Source organism: Heterodontus francisci, chromosome 6, assembly GCF_036365525.1.
Source record: "Heterodontus francisci isolate sHetFra1 chromosome 6, sHetFra1.hap1, whole genome shotgun sequence".
In the NCBI taxonomy this organism is placed as follows: Eukaryota; Metazoa; Chordata; class Chondrichthyes; order Heterodontiformes; family Heterodontidae; genus Heterodontus; species Heterodontus francisci.
Genome location: NC_090376.1, coordinates 36,265,292 through 36,293,154, shown reverse-complemented (window position 1 = coordinate 36,293,154; position 27,863 = coordinate 36,265,292). Strand labels below are relative to the sequence as shown.

Below are 27,863 nucleotides of genomic sequence, written 5' to 3'. Positions count from 1 at the left end.
AGTAGAGCCCTTGCCCATTACTGGTTCTGTATCACAAATACTTTTTTGAACCTCCCATGATCTTGTCTTTTCACCCATAAACAGATTTGTCCAGTTTACTGTGGACAGTTTCTGTATCATTGCATTGAAGTCAGTCTAACCGAAATCTAAAATATTAGTAGCTGTTTCGAGTTTCTTCCTTTCAAATATTATGTTGAACTTGATTATATTATGATTGCTATTCGACAAATGTTTGCGCACTGTTAGGCTTTTAACTACATATGGCTCATTATTCGTTATTAAATCTAATATGGCCTGCCCCCAAGTTGGTTCTAAGACATATTGTTGCAGGAAATTATCCTGAACACACAGAAGAATTCACTATCTTTCTGACATGAGCTGGTCTGCTTATCGCTTTCTGTATGAAAGTTAAAATTCCCCTATTAAAACCACCCTTTCTTTGCTGCATGTTTTTCCAATCACTTCATTTATGCATTCTACTGGTTCACAGCTGCTACCAGGGGGCCTATACACAACTCCCACTACAATCTTAAATCCTTTTCCATTTTTTAATTCTGCCCATTAAGTCTCCACTGCCTGCTTACCTCTCATTATATCCTCTCTTATCATTGAAGTGATTTCATCCTTCATCACTAAGGCTTCTGCTCCTTTCTACCATTTTCCCTATCTTTCCTGTAGACTTTCTAACCTGATATTTTTAGTTCCCAGACCTGACCATCTTGAACCATGTCTCAGTAATGGCTACCATATTGTAAAGAACAAATAAAGCATTTATATAGCACTTTTCACAATCACCAGACATCTTAAAGCAATTTACAGCCAATGAAGTACTTTTGAAGTATAGACACAATTGGAATGTAGGAAATGTGGCAGCCAATTTGCACACAGAAAACTCCCATAAACATCCATGTGATAATGACTGGATAATCTGTTCTTTTTGTGATGTTGATTAAGGGATAAATATTGGTCAGGACACTGGGGATAGCTGTCTTCAACATAGTGCCATAGGATCTTTTACATACAGCCAAGCATGGCAGAAAGACAGCACCTCAGATGGTGCAGTCCTCAGTACTGAGCGAGTACTGCACTGAAGTGTCAGCATAGATTTTCATATTCAAGCCCTGGAGTGGGACTTGAATCTGTAGCCTTGTGACTCAGAGTCCAATGTGCTACTAACTGAGCCACATCTGACGCCTCCAAGTTGGAGCTGCGCCTGCAATTCATTCAATTTGTTCCTTATACTCTGTTTGTGTAAAGAATGTTTACTTGGGCCACACGTACTAACCTGTCCTTCTGCTATAATGTTTTACTCACAAATTTCTTATTTTTCTCTCCTGTCTTAGATATTTTACACCTTTTAGGTTTCCATTTACCTATAGTGCCTTCAGCACAATTATTTTACCCACAGATTGAAATTGGAAGTGGGAAGCCAAATTGTTCCCAATCAAAAAGAGCAAGGTTTTCTTGTGGCTGTGTGTGATTGAAAACTAACACGTCTGCAATTGAAGCGAGTAGCTCTCCAAGCCAGGGTGAAGTAACTTGGGATAAGTTAAAAGCACTGTCTATGGAGGAGCTGAGAAAAATGGCTGAGCGGTGTGGGATCACTGTACGTGACAAGGCTAGGAAGTCTGAACTCCTAAGGCTAGTGGCCAACCATTTTTCCCTTGCATCTGAAGAAGCAGAGGCCGTGTTAGAAGCAGACCCAGAGAGGGTACTGCTAGAAAAGATATAATTGGAACAAAGGAAACTTGAATTAGGAGAGAGAGATAGACAGGAGAAGGAATGAGAGGGAGAGGATAGAGAGAAAGAAAGACAGGAGAAGGAACGAGAGAGGAGAGAGAGAGAGAAAGAATATTCTGGAAAGAATGCGAGGAAAGAGAGTTGAAGTGGCTTGAGTTAATTAGGGGGCGACAGAGTAACCCCAGTGAAAGCATGGCCAATATGGAGGAGCACAATTCAGGGCTGGGTACAAAATTGCTAAAACTCGCTCAATTAATTCCAAAATTCAATGAGGAAGATGTGGAAGCATTTTTTGCGTCTTTCGAGAAACTGTCAAGGTAGTTAAAATGGCCAGCTGAGACCCGGTCTCTTTTATTGCAAAGCAAACTAACTGGAAAAGCCCATGAGGTTTATTCCTTGTTGCCAGATGAGAGTTCATCAAATTATGAACTGACCAGAAATGCTATCCTCGGGGCATGTGAATTAGTACCCGAAGCCTATCAGCAAAAGTTTAAAACCCTCAAAAAGCAAGCCAATCAAACTCATCTGGAGTTTGAAAGAAGTAAGCAGCTCGCTTTTGACCAGTGGATGAGGGCTTCATAAATACAGCTCAGCTATGCGACTCTGAGAAGTAATTCTGTTAGAGGAATTTAAAAACTCTGTCCCATTCTCAATAAAGACCCATGGAGAGGAGCAGCAGGTTCAGGGAGCCCGGCAAGCGGTCGTTCTGGCCAATGTGTTTGCTTTAATTTATAAGTCAGTTTCCCAGGGGAGAACCTTTCCTAATCACCCCCATGGGCGGCACAGTGGTGCAGTGGTTAGCACCGCAGCCTCACAGCTCCAGCGACCCGTGTTCGGTTCTGGGTACTGCATGTGTGGAGTTTGCAATTTTTCCCTGTGACCACGTGGGTTTCCGCCAGATGCTCCGGTTTCCTCCCACAGTCAAAGATTTGCAGGTTGATAGGTAAATTGGCCATTGTAAATTGCCCCTAGTGTAGGTAGGTGGTAGGATGTGATAGGGAATATGGGATTAATGTAGGATTAATATAAATGGGTGGTTGTTGGTCGGCACAGACTCAGTGGGCCGAAGGGCCTGTTTCAGTGCTGTATCTCTCTATGACTATGACTATTCTACATTTTACCTTTTGTTTGTTTTAGAACTATTATTTATACCAGCTTCTGCACCTGAGCCCTCCTCCACCACCTTCGCCCCTCCCCCCAATTTACTAGTTTAAAGTCCTCGTGGCCGTCCTACTTATCCTTTCCACTCGGACTCTAGTCACAGCCAGATTCAGGTGGGAGCCCATGCTAATGGTACAGTTGCTTCCTGGTCTAGTACTGGTGCCAATGTCCTAGGAAATGAAATCCCTCTTTCTCAAAGCACTCCTTCAGCCATGTGTTCACCCTGATCTGCATATCCCTATGCCAATTTGCATGTGGCTTGGGGAATAATCCAGAAATGATCATCCTTTGAGGTCCTGTTCTTTAATTTAGCTCCTAGCTCTCTCCAAGCTGGACCTCTTCCCTACTGTTTCCTATATTGTTGGTCCCAATATGGACCGCAATGACTGGATCCTTCCCCTCAGTCTCCAATCTTCACCCTGCTCGATCCTGCTTACAAAGCATGCTATCTGTCTCCCTAATAATTGAATCCACTACAATTACCACATTACACTTCCCCTCTTCCTCTTCCTCTCCCTCCTCCCCACTTTGGATAATCTCTTGCTCCAAGATACCATGAGCAGCATTCTGGCTGTTCTTCCATCAATCTTTATCCTTATTTGCACAGGTAATGTGTACATTGCCTCTGTTGGATAGAATCAGTTTCTACAGATCCTTGCTCTCAATCTCACCTGAGTTCTTACTGTGTACATTATCGGTCACACCAACCCCATTCTGATTCTGGACCTCTCTACGAGGTGTGACTGAGGTCTGGAGCAAACAAACTGTCCAGATATTCCTCCCCCACTGTCTTATGTGTTGGAGTGTCCACAACTTACACTCCAGCTCCATGACTCTGAGCTGGAGAGATTTGCAATGGAAGCAGCTACTACAGACCAGTTCACTCGGATCAGTCTTGCTGTTGACAAATTCCTACATACTGCAGTCCAGGCATAAAACTTACTCTGCCATATCATAGTCAATAATATTTATATCTAATTTTTAGTCTGTTGTAAGATTTTTTTAAACACCAACTTGCACTAAGCACTGATTTCAATGGTTCAAAATTTAGACAGGTTCTACAAGTGGGTGAATCACTCTGCCAGCTTACCACCCAGGTGGTGAAGTTGAAAATGATCCCCATTAATATCAATGTAACTCCCTCAAATATCATCATGTACATTTCCAGAGCGCATTATATTCCCTAATTTCATTCATATGCCCCTGATACTGCATCTGAGAACACTAGTGTCCACTGATAAACAATAGGTATTGCATCAGGAGCATTGCTTTACTGTGTTTATTTAATTAATTTTAAATCACCATAACTTTGGGTTTACATCTCAGAATTTACAATGATGTATTACTAGTGCTGTACTATTCTATTGACAATTTTTTTAAAGACACTTTAACTCTGAAAAAAAATTGTATTTTTATTGACTTCCATGGAAAGATTCACATGAGATAAATGGTTGACTACCTGAATTACCTTATCATAGCCTTAGCACCTCATGATAAAGAGGTGTTGGGGTGGTGGGAAAACAACCAGGGTTTTCACTCCTGTTTGGTCAGCTGGGAATAAGTGCTCATGTGGAAGTTGGGTGAGAACAGTGTTGGGCTTAGTTATGGTGCCCGTGATAACCTGCCACTATCCCTTGCCTGAACTCACATATGAAGAACAGCCATTTGGATTAGATACCAGAAGGTGACTGTAGAAATCAAAATTCTGCAGGAGCTGGCTCCTGCTGAAAAATCACTTGCAATGTCTTCTTTTCCTGCTCCCGCACCATTACCTCTGGTTTTCCCCAATGATCTATCCTTTGCTCCCTCCTATTTCTCATCTACATGCTGCCCCTCAGTGACATGATCTGAAAGCATGGCGTTAGTTTTCACATGTATGCTGACAACACTCAGCTCTACCTCACCACCACTTCTCTCGACTCCTCCGCTGTTGCAAAATTATCAGACTGCTTATCTGACATCCAGTACTGGATAAGCAGAAACTTCCTCCAACTAAATATTGTGAACACTGAAGCCATTGTTTTTGGCCCCCGTTCCAAACTCCCTTCTCTAGTTACTGACTCCATTCGTCTCCCTGTCAACAGTCTGAGATTAAGCCAGTCTCTTCGCAACCTTGGCATCATATTTGACCCCGAGAAGAACTTCCGACCTCATATTCGTGCCATCACTAAGACCGCCTATTTCCACCTCCATAACATTGCCCTGCTTCACCCCTGTCTCAGCTCATCTGCTGCTGAAGCCCTCATTCATGCCTTCATTATCTCTAGACTTGGCTATTCCAATGCACTGCTGGCTGGTCTCCCACATTCTACTCTCCATAAGCTTGAGATCATCCAAAACTCTGCTGCCCATGTCTTAACTCACATCAAGCCCCATTCCCCTTTCACCCATGTGCTTGGCAACCTACATTCATTCTGGTCAAGCAACGTCTTGATTTTAAAATTCACATCATTGTTTTCAAATCCCTCCATGGCCTCATCCCTCCCTATCTCTGTAATCTCCTCCAGCCTCACAACTCTCCCAAATATCTGTGCTCCTCTAATTCTGGGCCCTTGTGCATCCCTGATTTTAATCACTGTCCCCATCGGTGGCTGCGTCTTCAGTTGCCTAGGCTCCAAGCTCTGAAAACCCATCCCTACACCTCTCCATCTTGCTTTCCTCATTTAAGCCACTCCTTAAAACATACCTCTTTGACTAACCTTTTGGTCATCTCACCTAATGTCTCCTTTTGTGGTTTGATGTCATACTTTGTTTTATAATGCTCCTGTAAAGTGTCTTGGGATGCTTTATTACATTAAAGGTGCTATATAAATATAAGTTGTTGTTGAAGATGATGAAGAAATGAATTTTTCTTACAGAAGATGAATGGCCTCTTGTTCTCATAGATGAGATTTGTGTTCTCATCTGTTGCCAGATGTAATCATGTGGAACATATAAGCATATTAAAGAAGGAAAGAACGTGAACTTAAATAGCATCTTTGACAACCTCAGGGCATCTCACAGCAAATTAATGTAGTAATTGTTGCAATGTAGGTAAATATGGCAGATAATTTCCATACAGCAAAGTATTTTTTTATTCATTCATGGGATATGAGCATCACTGGCCAGGCCAGCATTTATTGCCCATCCCTAATTGCCCTTGAGAAGGTGGTGGTGAGCTGCCTTCTTGAACCGCTGCAGTCCATGTGAGGTAGGTACACCCACAGTGCTGTTAGGAAGGGAGTTCCAGGATTTTGACTCAGCGACAGTGAAGGAACGGCGATATAGTTCCAAGTCAGGATGGTGTGTAACTTGGAGGGGAACTTGTAGGTGGTCATGTTCCCATGCATGTGCTGCTCTTGTCCTTCGAGGTGGTCAAGGTCGCAGGTTTGGAAGGTGCTGTCTAAGGAGCCTTGGTGCGTTGCTGCAGTGCATCTTGTAGATGGTACACACTGCTGCCACTGTGCGTCGGTGGCAGAGGGAGTGAATGTGTGTGGATGGTGTGCCAATCAAGTGGGCTGTTTTGTCCTGGATAGTGTCGAGCTTCTTGAGTGTTGTTGGAGCTGCACCATCCAGGCAAGTGGAGGGTATTCCATCACACTCCTGACTTGTGCCTTGTAGATGGTGGACAGGTTTTGGGGAGTCAGGAGGTGAGTTACTCACCACAGGATCCCTAGCCTCTGACCTGCTCTTGTAGCCACGGTATTTATATGGCTACTCCAGTTCAGTTTCTGGTCAATGGTAGCCCTAGGGTGTTGATAGTGGGGGGTTCAGCAATGGTAATGCCATTGAATGTCATGGGGAGATGGTTAGATTCTCTCTTATTGGAGATGGTCATTTCCAGGCACTTGTGTGGCGCAAATGTTACTTGGCACTTATCAGCCCAAGCCTGGATATTGTCCAGGTCTTGCTGCGTTTCTACACGGACTGCTTCAGTATTTGAGGAGTTGCGAATGGTGCTGAACATTGTGCAATCATCAGCGAACATCCCCACTTCTGACCTTATGATTGAAGGAAGGTCATTGATGAAGCAGCTGAAGATGGTTGGGCCTAGGACACTACCCTGAGGAACTCCTGCAGTGATGTCCTGGAGCTCAGATGATTGACCTCCAACAACCACAGCCATCTTCCTTTGCGCTAGGTATGACTCTAACCAGCAGAGAGTTTTCCCCCTGATTCCCATTGACTCCAGTTTTGCTAGGGCTCCTTGATGCCATACTCGGTTAAATGCTGCCTTGATGTCAAGGGCAGTCACTCTCACCTCACCTCTTGAGTTCAGCTCTTTTGTCCATGTTTGAACCAAGACTGTAATGAGGTCAGGTGCTGAGTGGCCCTGTCGGAATCCAAACTGGGTATCACTGAGCAGGTTATTGCTAAGCAAGTGCTGCTTGATGGCACTGTTGATGACACCTTCCATCACTTTGCTGATGATTGAGAGTAGACTGATGGGGTGGTAATTGGCCGGGTTGAACTTTCCTGCTTTTTGTGTACAGGACAGACCTGGGCAATTTTCCATATTGTCGGGTAGATGCCGGTGTTGTAGCTATACTGGAACAGCTTGGCTCGGGGTGCGGCAAGTTCTGGAGCACAGGTCTTCAGTACTATTACCAGAATATTGTCAGGACCCATAGCCTTTGCAGTATCCAGTGCCTTCAGTCGTTTCTTGATATCACACGGAGTGAATCGAATTGGCTGAAGACTGGCATTTGTGATGCTGGGGACTTCAGGAGGGGTCCGAGATGGATTGTCAATTTGGCACTTCTGGCTGAAGATTGTTGCAAATGCTTCAGCCTTATCTTTCGCACTGATGTGCTGGGCTCCCCCTTCATTGAGGATGGGGATATTTGTGGAGCCATCTCCTCCAGTTCGTTGTTTAATTGTCCACCACCATTCACGGCTGGATGTGGCAGGACTGCAGAGCTTAGATCTGATCCGTTGGTTATGGGATCGCTTAGCTCTGTCTATTGCGTGCTGCTTATGCAGTTTGGCATGCAAGTAGTCCTGGGTTGTAGCTTCACCAGGTTGGCACCTCATTTTGAGGTATGCCTGGTGCTGCTTCTGGCATGCCCTCCTGCACTCTTCATTGAACCAGGGTTGGTCTCCTGGCTTGATGGTAATGGTAGAGTGGGGGATATGCCGGGCCATGAGGTTACAGATTGTGGTTGAGTACAATTCTGCTGCTGCTGATGTCGCACAGCGCCTCATGGATGCCTCGTTTTGCATTGCTAGATCTGTTTGAAATCTATCCCATTTAGCATGGTGATAGTACCACACAACACGATGGATGGTCTCCTCAATGTGAAACGGGACTTCGTCTCCACAAGGACTGTGTGTGTGGTGGTCACTCCTACCAATACAGTCATGGACAGATGCATCTGCGGCAGGCAGATTGGTGAGGACAAGGTCAAGTATGCTTTTCCCTCGTGTTGGTTCCCCCACCACCTGCCGCAGACCCAGTCTAGCAGCTATGTCCTTTAGGACTCGGCCAGCTCGGTCAGTAGTGGAGCTACCAAGCCACTCTTGGTGATGGACATTGAAGTCCCCCACCCAGAGTACATTTTGTGCCCTTGCCACCCTCAGTGCTTCTTCCAAGTGGTGTTCAACATGGAGGAGTACTGACTCATCAGCTGAGAGATGGCGGTAGGTGGTAATCGGTAGGAGGTTACCTTGCCCATGTTTGATCTGATGCCATGAGACTTCATGGGGTCCGGAGTCGATGTTGAGGACTCCCTCCCTACTGTAGACCACTGTCCCGCCACTTCTGCTGTGTCTATCCTGCTGGTGGGACAGGACATACCCAGGGATAGTGATTGCAGTCATTGTCTGTAAGGTATGATTCCGTGAGTATGACTATGTCAGGCTGTTGCTTGACTAGTCTGTGGGACAGCTCTCCAAACTTTGGCACAAGCCTCCAGATGTTAGTAAGGAGGACTTTGCAGGGTCGACAGGGCTGGGTTTGCTGTTGTCATTTCCGGTGCCTAGGTCGATGCCGGGTAGTCGGTCCGGTTTCATCCCTTTTTATTGACTTCATAGCGGTTAGGTACAACTGAGTGGCTTGCTAGGCCATTTCAGAGGGCATGTAAGAGTTAACCACATTGCTGTGGGTCTGGAGTCACATGTAGGCCAGACCAGGTAAGGACAGCAGATTTCCTTCCCTAAAGGATATTAGTGAACCAGATGGGTTTTTACAACAATCAACAATGTTTTCATGGCCATCATTAGACTAGCTTTTAATTCCAGATTAATAAAATTCAAATTCCACCTTCTGCTGTGGTGGGATTCAAACCCATGTCCCCAGATCAATACCCTGGGTCTTTGGGTTACTAGTCCAGTGATAATACCACTATGCCACCGCCTACCTGGCAGTCACACAAACAACAATGAAATAAATGACCAGATATCTGTTTTATTCGCGTTGATTTAAAATTCAATTTAAATTTTACTTTTTTTTACATAATTACAAAGATAATTTGAAAAACACTGATAGCAGTGTGCATACGTAGTCAATTAAAAGTCATCTAGAAAAGAAATGGTTTTCACCGAGGGTAGAATAATCACAAAAATATTTATTTTGGTTACATACAGACTACATTTCAAAACATACTTGAATGTAGGGAACTCAAAGTCTGAATAAAAAATCAAATCTAATAATTTAGAATAAGTATGTTTTAAACTCTCTGGGATAACTAAAATTAATAACATTGTTTAAAACTACACACCTGACCATCTGGTTAAACTCTGTGGTTGGAAAACCTTTAGTCTTCAAAAGACCAACTTACTTTCTATTGTGTTGCATTTGTTGAGATGAATTGCTGTCCATTTCTAATTCCAAGTAGAATTGAATGCACTTATTTAATTGCAGAATGTTTCTTAATTCAGACTGTTGGTATAATATAAAAATTACTATCTAGCTAAATATTTTGGCACAAACTAATATTGCAAGCCATAAAGGTTATTGAGAATGCAAACCTTGTGGATTATTCTCTCAAGTAAAGCAATGAGCTTCACCTCCATCTGAAGTAATAGTGATAATGTATTTTCAGAGCTGACTATAATATTGTTGTCATAGGGCAGATTCCAATAAGTTCAAATTTTTTCAAGTAACTTTAGATGCAGCAAATATCTATATGTAAGGGAATGGAAATGAGATTAATTTTTTAAAGCTAGGCTAAAGGTTGACGTGTGAAAAATTGAGTTAGTTTGCAAAAAAGAAATTTGTTTCTTCAAGTAAAAATTGAGGTCAGGAGGCCAGAGCTTGCTTTGCTCCTAGATGAGTGAAATGAATCAAACAATATGGCTACAGGAGCGTGTGCAGATGTATAATTTAATGATGAAGTTACATTCATTGTCTTGAAGATGTTTGTAATATGGCTGATGTTACCTTTTATAATGACAATGATTTTTGTATAATATATGCACTGCCTTTAAGTGATTTCTGAATCTGATCGCTGTGTTTTTAAATAGGCCAAGAAAGAATGGCCCTGGCCTTATTGCTGCTTGTCCTTTTTTGATTTACATTAACACCATGTGTTTTTTGGTTATATTAAACAGCATGAAACTCATCTGCTAGTAGTATCTTTTAATTACTGTGTGCAAATTTCATCTGTAATTGAAACAAAAAGCTTTTCAGCCATCTTCCCAAACCATCTTGACAAGCTGAAACCTGAATGTTATTTTCTGGTGCTGCGATTAGATTGGGGCTGAAGTCTCCAGCTGGCAGGCCTGTCTATGACTGGAGGCGGCCTGTCCCCAGTGCTTGTCATTTCCTGACATGCCTGACAGGACAAGGAGAGCCGTCCCAGACAGATTCATTAGATGGCATTTTCTACAGCTGGGCTAAAATGAGGGCTGCACTTCATCACGGAAACTACAAACTAACTCTGCAAGGCCCCTTGTTGGTTTTAACCAAAGCCATGTTGTTTTAGAATTTTTTGTTTTGCAATATTTTAAAATTTTTTGACATGTTTTCCTTAAGTTCCCCTGAAACTCACACCTCATGCATTGTGCTGACATTGTTTCTAAATCCAAGCTGCTGCTGTGGTTGAGACCATTGTGATGGGATATCGAGCATTTTATTCATTCATGAGATGGTGGAGCTTACCTTTCACCTTATTGTTGGCTGCCATTTCTTTAGTTCATGGTCTCTATGACAACTGTTTAAATTGGGATGAGTAACTGTCATCTGGAGTATTACTGAGAGAAAAGTGTTAGTGAGCATAAAGTCCCATAGATAGAGCATTTCAACATAATCCAATTTTAATTGAGCTCAAGAGACTTTGATGTGATGCATAAGGTCAGCAAAGAGCTATTCCAGAGAGAAATTAAACCAGCCTAGCTAGGCTTCACTACTACTGACTGTCACCATTTTAAATGAGCATTAGCATCAGCCTTAACCTTCCCCTGTGGAACATCTCACTTCACTTCCAACATTTCTCTGCCTTCTACCATATGCGAAGGTTGAGGGACTTTCATTTTTTTAACACCTCCTTGATTAAGTTTGAAAAGCATGAAGCTGATCTGAAATGCACTGAAAGCTGTCAATTGGGCCCTTCTTTGCAAATCAGGGTGGGAAAATAGAGAATGGAAAAGGATTATTTTCACTTGTCAGTTAAAGCCCACTTGATTTTTTTTTTCACTCAAAAGGCAGGCTGCCTTTAACCTGTACCAATGTGACAATTAAGACTTATTTGGTAACCATATAATGTTAAAAGCAATGGTGGTTTGTTTTGTTTAAAAAAGGGTCTTATGTTTAGAACTGAAAAGCAGCAACAGTCTGTTTAAATAAGAAAATGTGTCTTGATAATTCTGAAGGGTCTTTTGTGAAAGGGAAAAGACTCCTTTCATCTTTTTCTATACATCAGCAAATCCTCTGTGGTATTCTTAGTACAAATTTTCTTAAGAGCAAAAATGGAGAGAAAATTCTACCTCATTCCCTTATTAACCCTTTGAGAATTGTGGTTTTATTTCTGAATCATTTCTCCAAACATCATAAAAAACAAAATATTGGGATATTTATTATGTGATATAAATATCAGCATTGCATTCATTTAAAATTTTTGTGCAGAAAAGTTATATCTTAGAAACCTCATATTAAAAATCTTAGGAAAATTAAGTCCTGAAAGGAGTACAGCTTCAGCCACTGACAGTATTGAAGTTTTGTGTTCTTAAAAAAAGTCTTGTAAAGCAGTTTGCGATTTATTCAGAAAAAATGACTTATTTTAACAGTGACTGTGTTTATAAAATAGTGTTGCTTTATGTAAGTGTATTTAGGCTGTATTCCTAAACTAACAAAGCAACTGAGTGCACCTCCCTGTCTCTTAACATACACCAGCAATCACAAATAGATGGATTCGTTTTGAGAAAAAAAACAGAATTCGGGTTATAATTTCTAATGACCATTTTTTATTAATTCTTTACACATTCTTCAATTTACTTCAAAATTTTTGGGAAACTTGAGGTGCCAGATGGAAATTGTTGTACAGTTGACATGTCGTTTCTTGCATAAATGTAAACTTGAGCTAAAGGGATATTCTCACAGATGCATCCTTAATTCTATAGATGGATAAAAATTTTGTTTTACTATGTTTTAATTAAATAAAATGAATATATTTTCAAATTTTAGGTTCTTGCTTACACTGAAGGTTTACATGGAAAATGGATGTTCAGCGAGATACGGGCTGTGTTTTCAAGACGCTATCTCCTCCAGAGCACGGCTTTGGAAGTTTTCATGGCCAACAGAAGTATGTCCTGTTACAAATTAGTTTTCTCTTGGAAAGTGATGTAAATGCAGACCTATACTGCTGTCTTAAAAATGTGCTTGAAATAGTGCAGCCTTTGTGAAAAAGGTAATTCTTTATTGCATCTTTCCTCTTTAAAATTATTTTTTTCTTATTTTTTCTGCAGCTTCTGTTATGTTCAATTTCCCAGACCAAGCTACAGTGAAGAAGGTTGTATATAGTTTACCACGTGTTGGAGTTGGCACTAGTTATGGTTTGCCACAGGCCAGGTATTCTATATGAAATTTTTACGTGACATTTCTCCTAATTTTCCATCTCAAATCCAGTATTCCTAATTAAAAGTTGTTTTAACGCAGAAAGGGTTATGTGATGATATAATGCATAACAAATGACTTGTTTTTTTACCGATAGTCATTTGTGAAATATTGGCTAGCCTGCCTATATTTCTAAAATTATTTTTTAATGTATTCTCACAACCATATGTTAACTTCACAAAATCATAAGAAAGCACCTAGAAAAGACTATTTTGTCATCTCTCCTGTTACTCATAATTTGCTGCATGCTATGTACAAGTATATTTAATTGAAAGGAATTATGTTTGGCGTTCCAAATATTTCAACAAACCAGATAGATAGAGCTTCTGCAGCATTATATGTACTTACATGAAATCTGTTGTAAACATTAATAGTCCAATATGTGCTATTATCACATGGGTCAAGCAACTAATTTTAGTGCACCATAGAGCAAACCTCTGAGTTAATACTGGTTCTTTTCATAAATCTCTTATTTAAATTCCAGTATTCAAAAGCTGCAATATACTGCAATATCCTGAAGGACTATTCTCTCTAAGCTATTGCAATATAATGAAGGACTATGCTCTATGAGCTACTATTGCCTTTATTGACAATTCAATGTTGCTTTCTCCTGTTTTTGTAAACTGCTCTGCACAGGATGATGATGTGGGTTAAATGCACAATTTGGGCTGAATTTGTGCTGACAGTGGGACTCCTGGTGCCAGGCCGAAACGGTGAGGGGAATCCCGCCTTGGCCATTTGGAGCCACCAGGCAAATTAACAGCCCAGCACTGGGATTCCCATCCCTTTAAAGATGGAGATCCTGCCTCCAACAGCTGCCAGCCAATCACAGGGCCGGCAGCTCTGTAGTATCGGCAGCATCACTTCGAGCGGTGGCCACTGCTAGTACTGCAGAGACCTAGGACTCAGGTCCAGTGCTGGAGCCCAGATAGAAGGTGAGTGAGGCGGAGTTGCTGGGGTCAGGCCAGCAGGCTTTGGTGAGGGAAGGTTCAAGGGTGGGCATTGAATACAGGGGGAGGGGGTTCCAGGGAGGTGGTTTGTTTGCTGGCAGGGGCCCTCCGTGGGCCACAGATTGCTCATGGAGGAAGCTCCCCCCCACAGGGCAGCAGGGAGGTCGCCTCCCCCCACCGCCTCAATTAGCCTCTAGGTGGGTAGGCTGTCATCAGCCTATCCCGCCCACGACAAAATTGCATTGCAACGGGGAGGCGACAGGCCCTGCACCTGTGCTTCCCGTTGCAATTCTATGGGGCAGCCCTGCCTCTGAACTCGTCTCAGCGGGGCCCATAAAATTCAGCCATGTGGAGGAGTATATGTGAGAGTCAGCCAATGACATTATCAGTGAAACAGTCCAATTACAGCGGAGAAGCAGCAGTGATTTGATCATAAAATTGAAGATATATATTCAAAATGTAAGCTTTAAAACATTATAATTTTAGTAATGGTGTGTTGCACCTTTTTAAAATTATTAGTTATTTTGGTTGAGTGATTCATTTCAAATAAACTGCAAAGTATTTTATTTCTGTGGTCAGATGAGCTAGGGGTTGGGTGGTGGGGTGGGGGAGGTACTTGACCATAAATGTGTATTTATTACTTATATGTGGCATTAGAATTTCACTGTTTTATTTGTAACTATAGTGGTTTAAAAAAACGTTTTGCTACATGCGAAAGGATTGAGATGCATGCTGATCAGTGGTTTATATACAAGACTTAACATGTTAGACTTGTTGCCTTATGTCTATTCATCATCACTACGGTATCACACTGAATAATGAAACAGGATAATTGCAGATCACACCTTGAGAAAGCCTGATAAATGAGAACTGCTGCAGGTTGTTTAACAGCAGTGACTGTGCACTGAAGCCTAGAGAGCAACAACATGTTTACTCTGCATAATAATCATACCATTTATATAAATTGTATAAAGTTGTAATCTTAAACATGGAAAAGAAGAGGAAGGATAAACAAATCTGCACTCATACTGATACTTGTTATTCACTGTGATATATGAAGTAACATTTCTTCTCACTGTCACAAAGGGCAATTAGAGTTATCATTCATAAGACAAAATAGGTGCAGTCATTTTTCTTTTACTTTGCTTATCCTTCATAATTTTAAGTGCCTCTGCAATTCAGTAAAATATGGAACTTAAAATTAGATTTTCTCTTCAACAGCTGTCTGTTACTTGTTACTTAAATAATTCATTATGAATCTCTAGCCTGAAATAAATAAATTGCTGACATAAACAAACTACCAAGTCAGCAATATTCAATATCGCAATTGAGGCCAATATCAGTTGTCATTCCTTGCAATATCACTATTTTTATCAAGAGTTCAAAGTTTATATAGAAGCTTCTAAACCTTTTAGAATTAGAAATAGACTCACAGTACACCCCCATGTCAGTACATTTTTTTATTTTATCATCAATGATTTTACCTTTTAGGGTTGTGTTAGAACATCTTACCAGTTGTTTCAGATAAAATGAGATGCAGTGAGAAGTTATATTTGCTTATCAAGACCACCTGTCCCTTATGCAGTCTTCTTCTTCTTTGGCCTCCTTGTCTCGAGATACAATGGGTAAGCGCCTAGAGGTGGTCAGTGGTTTGTGAAGCAGCGCCTGGAGTGGCTATAAAGGCCAATTCTGGAGTGACAGACTCTTCCACAGACACTGCAGATAAGATTGGTTGTCGGGGCTGTTACACTATGCAGTCACAAGGCCATAAGCTAATAACTCCATTATTATTGGTAATTATAGTTCAGGCTTGCAATTATGGTTTACTCTGCCTCCCTCAAGATAATGACAGTTCACCCTTCCAAAAACCAAGGATGGACTTGCACCAAGCTTTAAGAATAAACTTCCTCACAATTGTTTCCTTTCAAAAATTGGGACTGAATTTCAAGATCAATATTCATTTAAAATGTATTACTTGTAGATACTAAAAAACTGCCATAATGTCCTATAGATTTTCACCTGTTTCAGTATTTGGTATAGGTCTTCTGATTTATATAATTTCATGGAAATTGGATCATGATGGATTTGCTATTGATTAATTTGTGAACTAGTGAACTAGTTCTGATATTTTCTGGACTGTGCAATGCAACATCAGAAAATGTTTGTTATTTAGTTGACAAGATCTAGGACTTAGCTAAATTCTAAAAAGTCTTTTTGGTTTGGTTAAAAAATGCCTGCAGGTTTTTACATGCTGTTGGCAAATTAGAGTAACTAAACTGACTAGTGGATTTTGTTTATGGCAGTCGTGAAATGGTAGGACTTCTGGCATCTCGTGCATGTTGGCAAAACCAATATTTATTCAAAACTGGTTTCTAAAGCACCAAGAAAGATCAAATTGTCACTTCTCCTATTTTACTTACTGGATTCAAACTAGACACCCCACAAACCAATGATAGCAACTTTATGTCAATCGTGATGTTGTTTCATTTTGAAAATTGAGTTCCTTTCAGTTCTTGATAACTTTCCCCACCATATTAGTTTTTAGTGTCATGTAGTGCCCCAATCAAGATGCCAGCCTCAACATGACAGATAATCTTCCTACGAATACTTAACTTTGAGAATTCTCCTTGAAAATTAGTCACACATTTTTAACACATTTTACATTGTTATAAAACACAGCTAAGCTGAATGAGTCCACCATTTGGGAAAATAGTATATATTTTCAATAGCCTATTTAATGTTACTTTCAAAATTAATATATTTTTATCTCACTGAAAAATTCCATGATTAGTTGGCAAAGATCCTCTTTAAGGCTTATGAATTAGTACACCAAACAGATTAACCAACTCTCAATATTTTTCATAATTATTTTTCACCCAGTACAGTGACACTCTTTTATAATCTAATTTTCCATGACAAATTCAGATGTTTCACTACATTATGTTCTCAAACTTTTCATTACAAAGGTTAATTTCATTACAACTGATTTCTACTATGTCCAGAAGATGTTAAAAAAAGAGAACACAAATATTCTTGTTTTAAAACAAGTTGCTGAATGTAGCTCTCATGCCGGCATTGAAGGACAATGAAAGTTCTACTGCTCTGATAGCGAAAAAAAGTAGGCTGATTATCGGGTAAGTGGCAGGAATTAAGTACTTTTCTGTTCCAGAAAGATAGAATTTTTTGAAGTTATCAAGGGAGGCAAATATTCTCTTATTTTTTGTTATTGTAATTGTGGATGAAATCGAATGTGTACTATGAATAACAACTCTTCCCCTTTTTTGGAATTAACAGGAGAATATCGCTGGCCAGTCCTCGCCAGCTTTTTAAATCCTCCAACATGACACAACGTTGGCAACGGCGGGAAATTTCAAACTTTGAATACTTGATGTTCCTTAACACTGTAGCAGGTACATTGCAGTTATTGAGTCCTCCTAATGTGTTTTTATATCAAGGTTTGGCTTGATAGTTTGCATTTATCCAGTGGTATCCAGCTGCAGGGCCATGATGGATACTGAAACTATCCTATTAAATTTTATCAGGAGACACATAACCTGCCACTCTGACTATAGATTCATTTATTGTTACTGGGGTTATTCTGTGGTCTCACTCTACCATTTCCTTTGTTGACAGCTTTGTCTGAAACTGAAGCTTTATTAGAGTCTACAAACCATTTTCAGAGTGTGTCTGGAAATAATAACGAGAAAATGTAATTTTAGTGCTTTGTCACTCAAGACAACAGCTACTAGACAGTAGAACAAGAATTCCACAGGATTTTGTTCAGTAAAACATCTTGAATTGTGGCAGATTAATAGAAAGCAACATAAATATACATGAAAATAGGAGATTTTTTGTTTGTATCAGAAGGTAAAACAAAAGGAGAGTACTTTACATGTTTCCATACAACAGATGCATTTTCCACTGTTTTATTTTCTGATGTGTGTATGGTTGAAGTTTGCACTGAATAATTATGTATATATTTAGTTGCAGCATGTGTTGAGCTTATTATTGCCATCTAATTAGATGTAACTTGAACTGCTTACATGGAGAAAAATCATTATAAATTCTTTCCTAATGAACTGGAGATGACAAAGTGTCTGTTAAGTGTTGGAAAGCAGACAAGCAAAGGAATAACAACCATTAATATGCTATATTCAAGTACATTTTTAAAAAAAACATTTGGCTCTCAGTAATGTTTTATCTAAGCCTTCTGGTCAACCAGTTGTGTGCCTTATTTCAGAATTAGAGTGGAATAAAAAATGATTTATCAAAATAAGAGAAAATTATAAGTTTAATTATAAATGCAAAATTGGGCCAGAAGTTAATCATTTTATAGGGGAAGCTTTCCCATCAATTTGAAATTGTTTTTAATGTATCCATATCCCCATAAAGCTCCTGCATCATCCTGTGAATGCTGTGAGAAAGCAGTTATGAAAACTCATTCGAATGATCTAAACCAGTACCCGAACAATGTGAGTCGGAATAGGAAAATAAAAAAATGTCGATGTCCACTACAATTTTTGTCATACTAACATTTTTTTTGTTTTAAATGTGTAATGGTCATCTGAACATAATACATAAAAATAACATTTTAAACCAGGAACATTACTGCAAAAATTGTTGCAGGCTTGGATTTCCACCATCTTGATATTTGCCCTCGTTACAAACTCGCTGCTTACAGAGACACGTTAAAAATACTTAGGGATTTCAGTTTTAAAACAAAATCCGCCTGTGGCAGAAAACGCCTGAAAAAAATTGTGCTTTGACTTTAGATTCTATGCAGCACCAATAGGTATCTTAAAGGTGAGGAAAATATTGCCCATCGTCATTAAGCTTGCAGAAAGCTGAATAAGTGGAACATGAATGTTTGTCACTAGTTTTTTGTTCCCTGTATATGCTAAGATTTGGTGAATTCTAAAAATTTTAGTCATTGTTTTGATTCCTGATGTTTCTCTGTGCAATTGCTGCCTTACTAAGGAAATATTTATTGTTCCATTATCTTTAAAACACATTTTTACATTAAACCAATATCATGCATTTTATGGGTAACACAACAGTATTTAAAGCAATTCATCAAAAAATGTTTTCAAGTTTATAATTTTAGTTTCTGTTTATGAAGTAAACACATTGCACAAATTTCATTTTCATATTACCTCTTTTTTGCTAGGACGGACGTACAATGATTTAAACCAGTACCCTGTGTTTCCTTGGGTTATTACGAACTATGAGTCTGAAGAGCTGGATCTGACCCTACCGGGCAACTTCAGGGACCTATCAAAGGTATCTTTCAACAGTGCCTCTTCCAAATCTAAGCTATTTTAGCACTAGAGGGATTCTGCCCCAACTTGTCCAGGCCATAAGGATTTCATAAAGTAGGTCCAAAAATCATAAACCTGCAGTATATAGTTTCCATGATTATTTGCAACATAACTGTAGCAAGTATACTTAACATTGTATTAAAGCAGAAGAATAATCAATTCAGTTTTTACTGGGTGAGGTGAAATTTTTTTGGCCATTTTAATTTTACTAGTGCTATTATGCATGTTAGATATTTTATACTGCTACATGTGTCAGGACTGTGGTAGGTATTAATTGCACCTATGCAACAGCCAAGTTGAGATCAACTGAGTAAACTGGAAATCCAGGGCTGGATTTTATTAGCTCCGTGGCGGCATGCTGTGAGAGCGGTGGCCTTCCGACATGGAAATGCCACCGCACAGCCCCCGCGATATTATGCGCGGGGGCTGATTTAAATAGAGGGGGCAGGGCAGCTGCCCCCGATGATGTAGAGGGGGCAGCCGTCCTGTCCCCAGCAATGACGTCCGGTGCCCCCGTGCAGGCACTGGTGCCATTTTTAAAGGGCTTCAAGCCCTGACAGCTGATGTAAAATTTTAAAGGGACCAGCACTGTAACTTTCCATAAAAACTATAAATTGAACATAAATGCGCTACATCCACCCCTCCAGTGATCAAACAATAAATTCATTTCCCTCTCCCCCCTGCCGAAAATCCATTTTTGACAGTCCCGACCTTTTAACCCCAAACTTTGCACTCTTTGCCCTTCAACCCCTTCCCACCATCCCCACAGCCAATAAATAATGTTTTTTCAGCTTCCCCAGCCCCTCACCCTGAAAATTTTATTCCTCTCCCCTCCCCTTCTGAAGGCACGTGAGCTGCGTTTGGTGGCCATAAAATCGGCGTGAGATGGCCACTGCCTGCAGGTGAATTAATTTACATCTTGTTAATTTTTAGATACATATTTAGATGAAGGACCCGCCGCTTGGTGGCAGGGGGGCGTCGCATCGAGGTCCCCCTGCTGCCGGTAATACGCGGCGGGCCCTTCTCGACGTCGGGGGCTGAGGCGGGTCTCTCCACGCAGAATTTTACGGGCCTCCCCCTCCCCGCCACGACCCACAGTCACAGACCTGAAACTTTGGGTTGAATTTTGTTCTGGCAATGGGGGTCCCAGCCATGGCTTGGAAGGTTGGGGAGGAGACACTGCCTCGACCCTACGTCGGACCCCCATTGCTATTTCACTGCAGGCAGGCAATTAACTGCCCGCCATCTGGGACACCGTCCCTTTAAGGAACGAGTTCCCACCTCCAACGATGTCGGCCTTCCAACTAGGAGCAGTGGCCGTTGCCAGTTCTGCAGGAGGCCCTGCAGTACCAAGGAGAGAGAAGATCCTGGAGAGGTGAGTGGGGATGAGGGATGGGGGTGGTGAGGGTGTGGGGCTGTCTTCCCAGGGGTGGGGTGTCCTCCGGGGCCTTTGGTTGCCTCCCCAACCCCACTAGGTGGCAGGCTCGTCAGCCTTCAGTGAAATTGAGGTGGAGGCGGGAAGAGGCCCTTAAGTGACCATTAATTGGTCATTCTCAGCCTTCCCTGCCCTGGACTGAATTGGAAGGTGTCGGGAAGGCGATGGGCATTCTGCCTCCAGCCTTCCAATGCAATTTTATGGTGCCCCCATCCCCCAGCCTCCATTCCCAACCCTAAGGGGCGCATAAAATACAGCCCGATAACTTTATTTCTCTCTCCACAGATGCTGCCAGACCTGCTGAGTGTTTGCAGCATTTTCTGTTTTTACTTCATATGCTTCGCCTTACCCTCACACGCTTAGCACTGTTGCAAGCCACACACCCACATCTCACAGCTTTCACACACAGCCAACTATTCAACTATGCCAGTCACATCATCCAAGCATATTGCACGATACTCAAAGACACAGTCTCTTGCACAAGGAGGTGACGCACAACCAGAAGCAACAGCACCTAACCGGAGGGGAAAAGGCACTCTTGTATGTTCTAACCTTCATGGAGGAAACACAAGAAGACATTGATGATGAAGATACACCATCTCTTAATTTCACACTCACAGTCATCAGTTCAGATACTGACATTCGTTATACATATCTTAGAGGATAGATTAACTGCAGGAACTGTATGTGGTGAAACATTGGACACAAGTGCCCTGCAGGCAGCTTGCTGGAAGGCAAGGTCGCAGACGAGGTCTGCTGCAGAGGACCCAGATGAAGACTTTGATGGGACAGGTTACAGAAAGAGACAGATGGGTGTACACAGCTGAATGCTTGGTGCATTGAGAAGCTTGCTAGAGGGCCTGCATTCAATGCCAAGGAACATAGAGGAATACAACTCTAACCTGGCACAAGGATTCTCAGAGCTTGGAGCCCATCCTCCCTGGCGTGGATTTGGTGGCCAACTCAATCAACACATGATGCAGCATATAATGACAGATATTTCAGCTTCCATTGCAGCACGAGCAGCTTCCACCAAAGGTCTGGATGCTGCAGTGGAAGCTCAAACTGATGTTATTCAAGGTCAGCTTGTTGTCAGGCAAGCTCAGACTGCTGCCATTATGGGTAGCAGTGTTCTAAGGAGCTTGCAGGGTGTCACAGCAGTCCAATAATCTGTCCTCCAACAGATTATAGGTTTGCTGAGGTGCCATCCAGGGGAGTGGCAGTGGCTTCATGGAGCACGAGCCTGCAATTGCATTTGTGGTTACACCAGTGCCACTTCACCAGTGCCTGTCAGTCAGCTAACCCAGACTGCGGCCTCCCATATCGAGATGGTGCAGTCTGAAGCCAGGCCTTCAAGACCCAGAGCTGCTTGAGGTCATCCTCTAAGGCTATCCACAGTCTCCTCCACTGAAAATAAGAAGCATTTCACCAGCCATGCTACAACCGCTGAGGTAGCACTTCACAGGAGGATCGGTAAAGGCACACAGAAGGCAAGCACTAAGGGATTGCACAAGGCTGATTGGTTTAAGTTTGTGTGCAATATGGCATGGTTTAATTTATAAATTTACAAAGGTTTGTGTTGGCTTTTATTTTTGCATTGTGGCCAAGAGAACAACGTGATGGTCAGTGACAGAGGGAAGGTAAGAAATGTGGGGCTGTTGGTGAACGGGGAATTGAGGTTGAGGTAATTAGTATCGCATTTGAATTAGTTATTCGTGTACAGCCCAGGCAGAAAGAGGCTGTCTAGGTTCCTCCTCTCCCTTCCTCTTCCGCCTCCTCCCCTCCATCCTCTTCCTCCTTCTGCTCCTCAGCTTCTTGCCTGATAGGTGGTGGGAATGGCTGTCTCTTTGTGGGAAAAGTTGAGGCAATAGAACAGTGTAGTGATTTGGGTAAAGACAAGCAGAATGGGACCAGGAAGGGACAGAGCTTAGAGGTAATAGCCCACCAGCAAATAAGGTCCATGCAAAGAATAGTTGTAAAAAAATTAAATGCTCTTTATCTGAATGCACAAAGCATTCATAACAAGATAGACAAACTATCAGCACAACTAGAGATAAATGGGTTTGGTATAATTGCTATTACAGAGACATGGTCTGAATTTTTAAATGGCCACGGAGATAGGAACAGAGGCGGATGGGCCCGCAATTTCCTGCCACCAGCCGGCATGCTGGTTTGCTGGCATGATCCCACCTCAGGGCCATTTTGGAACATACCACTTAAGTAGGAAATGGGTGCCCACCTGCAAGTGGTGGGGAGCCAATCTGCAGCAGTAGCAGTGTGACAACTGTGGCCAGTTTTACACCCACCTTTTAAAAAAAAGTCTTCATAAGGTGTCTCCATCTTGAGCTGCCTTCTGTCTCTCTCCTGCATGCATCGGCAGCTCCCACCTCTGATGGTGAACAAGGCTGAACAGCCCACTATTGGCCCTGCAACCTCGGGAGTGATCCACCGGCTTAATTGGACAGCGAACATGCTCTTTGGCCACTAATTTGCCAGCTCATAAAAAATCGCTTGGGTATCAGGTGCCAATGCGATGCAAGGTCAGGGTCAGGAAATGCCTCTGACGCTGGGGACCCAACCCCAGAACAAAATCCAGCCCAAGATTGCAAGGTGACCAAGGTTGGGAAATAAATATTCCAAAGTACACAACATTTTGAAAAGACAGACAGAATGGAAAAGGAGGAGGAGTACCTCTGATAATCAAGGATGACATAAGGACAGTAGTAAGAGAGGATCTTGGCTGAGAAGGTCAGGAAGTAGAATCAGTGTGGGTGGGGATTAAGAATAACAAGGGTCAGAAAACACAGGTGAGACTAGTTTATAGTCCCCCAACAGTAATTATACCGTTAGACAGAGCAGTAAGCAAGAAATATTGGAGCTTGTAACAAAGGCAGTGTAATAATCGTGGAGTCTTTAATCTTCATATAGACTGGAAAAATCAAATTGCCAAAGGCAGTCTGGAAGATGAGTTTGTAGAATGCTTTTGCGACAGCTTGCTAGAACAATACATTGTGGAACCAATCAGGGGCAAAGCCATTAGATCCAGTGTTGTGCAATGAGGCAGGGTTAATTAGTGATCTCATAATAAAAGGTCCTTTGGGGAAAAAGTGATCAAAATACAATGAATTCCATATTAAGTTTGAGAGCGACATATTTGAGTCCAAAACAAGAATCTTAAACTTAAGCAAAGTCAATTACATAGGTATGAGGGAAAAGCCGACGAAGGTTGATTGGTATGGTGATAAATAACAGTGGGAAACATTTAAAGAAAGTATTCAAATTTTCAACAAAAATACATTCAACTAAGAAACAAAAACTCAGCGAGAAAAATCCATCGTTGGCTTATTAAGGAAGTTAAGCAGAGTATTAGATTAAAAGACAAGGCTTATAAGCGAAGAATACTATTAAGCCTGAGGATTGGGAGAGTTTTAGAAAGCAGCAAAGGGTGACCAAAAAGTTGATAAAAAGGGAAAAAATGGAATGAGAATATGGTAACCAAAACTTTAAAAGCATTTTTTTCTTTCATGGGATGTGGGCGTCACTGACAAGGCCAGCATTTGTTGCCCATCCCTAATTGCCCTTGACAACTGAGTAACTTGCTCGGCCATTTCAGAGGGCATGTAAGAGTCAACCATATTGCTATAGGTCTAGAGTCATATGTAGGCCAGTACAGGTAAGGACAGCAGATTTCCTTCCCTAAAGGACATTAGTGAACCAGATGAATTTTTACAATAATCTACGATAGTTTCATGACACCATTACGGAGACTAGCTTTCAATTCTAGATTTTTATTAACTAAATTTATTAATTCATTGAATTTAAATTCCACCAGTGCCATACTGGGATTTGAGCCCATGTCTCCAGTGCATTAGCCTGGGCCTCTGGATTACTAATTCAGTAGTATTACAACTAACCACTGTCTCAGCTACACAGGCTCTTGCTGTAGCTTTCTGTCTGAGCGCCCGTTGCATTTCCTCCTGCTCCAGCTCTGATTCCTGTACCCTGCTATGCTTCCTTCTAGCCTTAGAACCTGCAGCCTCCTTGTTTCAGGCCTCAACACTGCCCATGCCCACACCCTCGCCCATTCCCATAGTTTTTCTGAATTACTAGTTTAGTGACATTGCCACTATGCCACCGTCTACCAGCATATAAAAATGTGGTGAGTAGCTGAAGTAAACGTTGGCCCCTTAGAGATTAGAGATAGAAGAAACTATCATGGGGAATGAGGAAATGGCAGAGATGTTGAACAAATATTTTGTGTCTGTTTTCAGAGGAGAAGACAAATTACTTCCCAGAAATAGAGGGTAGCCAAGGAGCTAATAAGAGTTAGGAACTTAAAATAATTAATATAAGCAGAGAAGAAATATTGGAGAAACTTAAGGGACTAAAAGCTGACAAATCCCTAGAACTTGATGACCTACATCCTTGGCTTCTAAAAGAGGTAACTGCAGAGATCGTGGATGCACTGGTTATGATTTTCCAAAATTCCCTAGATCCTAGAACAGTCCCAACAGATTGGAAATGTAACACCACTATTCAAGAAAAGAGGGAGAGAGAAAACAGGGAACTACAAGCCAGTTAGCCTGACATCAGTCGTCAGGAAAATGTTGGAAACAGTATGATCAGACAGCTTCAACATGGTTTTATGAAATGAAAATCACATTTGGCAAATTTACTAGAGTTTTTTGAAGATGTAATTAGTAGGGTGGATAAAAGGGAGCCAGTAGATGTAATATATTTGGATTTCCAAAAGGCTTTCGATACGGTGCTACACAAAAGGATAATACACAAGATAACGGCTCATGGTGTTGGGGGTAATATATCGGCATGGATGGGGGATTGGTTAAAGGACAGGAAGCAGAAAGTAGGCATAAATAGGGCATTTTCAAGTTGGCAGGCTGTACCGAGTGGAGTGCTGCAAGGTTCAATGCTGCGGTCTCAGCCATTTAAAAATCTGTATTAATAACTTAGATGAAGAGACTGAGAGCACTGTATCCAAGTTTGCTGACAATACAAAGCTAGGTGGGAAGCTAAGCTATGAGGAGGACACAAAGGCTGCAAAGATATAGACAGGTTAAGTGAATGGGCAACAAAGTGGCAGATGGAATATGAAGTGGACAAGCATGACGTTATTCACTTTGGTAGTAAGAATAGAAAAACAGAATATTTTTAAAAGGCATGAAACACTTATATGTTGATGTTCAGAGAGACTTGAGTGTACTTGTATGAGGAGCACAGAAAGTTAGCATACAACGAGCAATTAGTAAAGCAAATGTCATGTTGGCCTTTATTGCAATCACACTAGTTGAAGAGCAAGGAAGTCTTGCTACAATTGTGTAGGGATTTGGTGAGACCATACCTGGAGTACTGTGTGAAGTTTTGGTTTCCATATAGAGTCATAGAGTGATTCAGCACAGAAACAGGCCCTTTGGCCCACCCTGTCTGTGCCGGCCATCAAGCCTATCCATTCTAATCCAATTTTCCAGCACTTGGCCTGTAGCTTTGTATGCTATGGCATTTCAAGTGTTCATCTAAATACTTGTTAAATATTGTGAGGGTTCATGCCTCTACCACATCTTCAGGCAGTGTGCTCCAGATTCCAACCACCCTCTGGCTAAAAAACTTTTTCCTCAAATCCCCTCTAAACCTCCTGTCTCTTACCTTAAATCTATGCCTCCTAGTTATTGACACCTCCGCTAAGGGAAAAAGTTTCTTCCTATCTACCCTATCTATGCCCCTCATAATTTTGTATACCTCAATCAGGTCCCGCCTCAGCCCTATCTACTCTAAGGAAAACAACCCTAGCCTATCCAGTCTCTCTTCATAGCTGAAATGCTCCAGCCCAGGCAACATCCTGGTGAATCTCCTCTGCACCCTCTCCAGTGCAATCACATCCTTCCTATAGTGTGGCGACCGGAACTGTACACAGTACTCCAGCTGTGGCCTAACTAGCGTTTTATACAGCTCCATCATAAGCTCCATGCTCTTATATTCTATGCCTCGGCTAATAAAGGAAAGTATCCCATATGCCTTCCGAATCAACTTATCTGCCTGTGCTGCTGCCTTAAGTGATCTATGGATAAGTACACCAATGTTCCTCTGACCTTCTGTACTTCCTAGGGTCCTACCATCCATTGTATATTCCCTTGCCTTCTTAGTCCTCCCAAAATGCATCACCTCACACTTCTCAGGATTAAATTCCATTTGCCACTGCTCCGCCCATCTTACCAGCCCATCTATATCGTCCTGTAATCTAAGGCTTTCCTCCACACTATTTACGACACCACCAATTTTCATGTCAACTGCGAACTTACTGATCATACCTCCTATATTCATGTCTAAATCATTAATGTACACTACAAACAGCCAGGGTCCCAGCACCGATCCCTGCTCTACACCACTGGTCACAGGCTTCCAATTGCAAAACCAACCCTCGACCATCGCCCTCTGTCTCCTTCCACTAAGCCAATTTTGCATCCAATTTGCCAAATTGCCCTGGATCCCATGGGCTCTTACCTTCTTGACCAATCTCCCATGCGGGACCTTATCAAAAGCCTTACTTTGAAGTCCATGTTGACTACAATCAACTGCTTTACCCTCATCTACACACTAGTCACATCCTCGAAAAATTCACATTTGTTAGACATGATCTCACCCTTCCAAAGCCATGCTGACTATCCTTGAATAATCCCTGCCTCCCCAAGTGGAGATTAATCCTGTCCCTCAGAACTTTTACTAATAGTTTCCCTACCAATGATGTTAGACTCACTGACCTGTAACTACCTGGTTTACCCCTACTCCCTTCTTGAATAATAGTACCACATTCACTGTCCTCCAGTCCTCTGGCACATCTCCTGTGGCCAGAGAGGATTTGAAAATTTGTGTCAGAGCCCCTGCAATCTCCTCTCTTGCCTCACATAACAGCCAGGGATACATCTCATCTGGGCCTGGGGATTTATCCACTTTTAAGCCTGCTAAAACCGCTAATACCTCTTTCAATGCTAATTTGTTTTAGTATATCACAATCCCCCACCCTGATCTCTACATCTACATTGTCCTTCTCCACAGTGAACACAGATGAAAAGTAATCATTTAAAACCTCACCTATGTCCTCCGGCTGCACATACAGATTGCCACTTTGGTCCTTAATGGGCTCTATTCTTTCCCTGGTTATCCGCTTGCCCTTAATACACTTATAAAACGCCTTGGGATTTTCCTTTATCTTGCCC

General features: G+C 41.7%; 1 protein-coding gene across 6 annotated transcripts in view; it reads left to right on the top strand.

The window, feature by feature from the left end:
* Window positions 1-27,863, top strand: part of nbeaa (neurobeachin a) — a 988,762-nt gene that overhangs the window by 772,032 nt on the left and 188,867 nt on the right. For all 6 annotated transcript variants that reach the window (XM_068033481.1, XM_068033479.1, XM_068033480.1 and 3 more), the window contains 4 exons: window positions 12,503-12,620; window positions 12,784-12,886; window positions 17,176-17,291; window positions 19,049-19,161. In XM_068033481.1, the coding sequence (XP_067889582.1) occupies window positions 12,503-12,620; window positions 12,784-12,886; window positions 17,176-17,291; window positions 19,049-19,161 (450 nt within the window). The remainder of the gene's footprint in view (window positions 1-12,502; window positions 12,621-12,783; window positions 12,887-17,175; window positions 17,292-19,048; window positions 19,162-27,863) is intronic.